The 1,191-nt window shown below is 35.1% G+C and overlaps 1 protein-coding gene across 1 annotated transcript in view; it reads left to right on the top strand.

Annotated features, from left to right (window-relative positions):
• Positions 1–1,191, top strand: part of LOC106104780 — a 6,402-nt gene extending 5,211 nt beyond the window's left edge. Inside the window, exon 3 of the mRNA XM_013284915.1 lies at positions 597–1,191. Coding sequence (XP_013140369.1) covers positions 597–730 — 134 coding nt within the window. The 3' untranslated portion in view covers positions 731–1,191. The remainder of the gene's footprint in view (positions 1–596) is intronic.

Here is a 1,191-nt window from a genome sequence, read left to right as displayed (position 1 = left end):
AAAAAAAATATACCGACGAATTGAATACCTCCTTCTTTTGGGAAGTCGGTCAAAAAACTACAATCCCGCAGAGCTTTACATTTGTAAAGGGCAATATTTACTTTCAAATGCAATCCAAACTCAAAATTTCAGTATCAAAGGTAAACGACACATTTTGTCTTCGCTAAAACGCGTAATTACCAATTTCCGGTAATCTTTTTCACACATAAAAATCACTTTTGCCCTTGTCAAATACCTAAATTACGACAGACATCTTGTAAACGACAAACTACTTCCTGTGTAATTGTAACAATGCCTTGTAGACTATTGTAAGTGGCTTGTCTATTCATATACACGCGCATTTACTCTTATGGAACTATTAATAAATCATTCTTTAGTTATAATATTCAACAAGATTCTAAGTTGTTAACTACTGTAGAAAATTCAGTTTTTCGTGAAAGACTTTTTGAGAGGTAAATGTTTAATAACATAAGCAATCCCTGAATGTAGGTTAAGTATACTAAATCTTTACTAAACGACTGTTTTAGTTACTATTACGTTGGATATGGCAGTGTCCTTCTAATGGTCAGAAAGGTTTACTCGTGGTGTCCTTACAGGTAACATAAGGCGGCGTTTGGGACGCGCGCGCGTGTTTGTCGTGCGCGTGTTTGATGCGCTTTGCCATTGCACACAGACTGCCGCGGCTGCTGCGCGCACCACCGCAAGGAACAATCCCTTCAACAAACGCTAAGCGACAACCGCGCGGAAAACATCGGTTCTATCTACCCACTTTTGACTATTGATCTGATCTCTTTTAAACGTAACAAACTATATATCCTGTACCTTTTATATGTATACAAGATGTTAGTATTGTAAACATACCTTGTATGACACGTAGGAACTTATCATATCTTATTGTCGTTTAAAATGTTGTATAATATATGATTTTATTTTTTAATCATAACACAAGAGAGCTTTCAAAAATTGTCTCTTAATTTTAATCATGGTTGTGAACCAGATGCCAGAAAGTGGTACACTTACAAAGAAAAATCTAATAAAAAACATCATGTCGATTGAGTTTATTAACCTCGTCGCAACGAAGCCTCTTGTATTATGATAATTCTTGTTATTACCGCTCGATTAAAAGCAAACAATCAGAATAATGTAGTCACGGGTAATTATGTATAAAAAATGAAAAAAATGAAGTAATGC

This window comes from Papilio polytes, unplaced genomic scaffold, assembly GCF_000836215.1.
Source record: "Papilio polytes unplaced genomic scaffold, Ppol_1.0 DF823399.1, whole genome shotgun sequence".
NCBI lineage: Eukaryota > Metazoa > Arthropoda > Insecta > Lepidoptera > Papilionidae > Papilio > Papilio polytes.
This window is presented reverse-complemented; position numbering and strand designations above follow the sequence as displayed.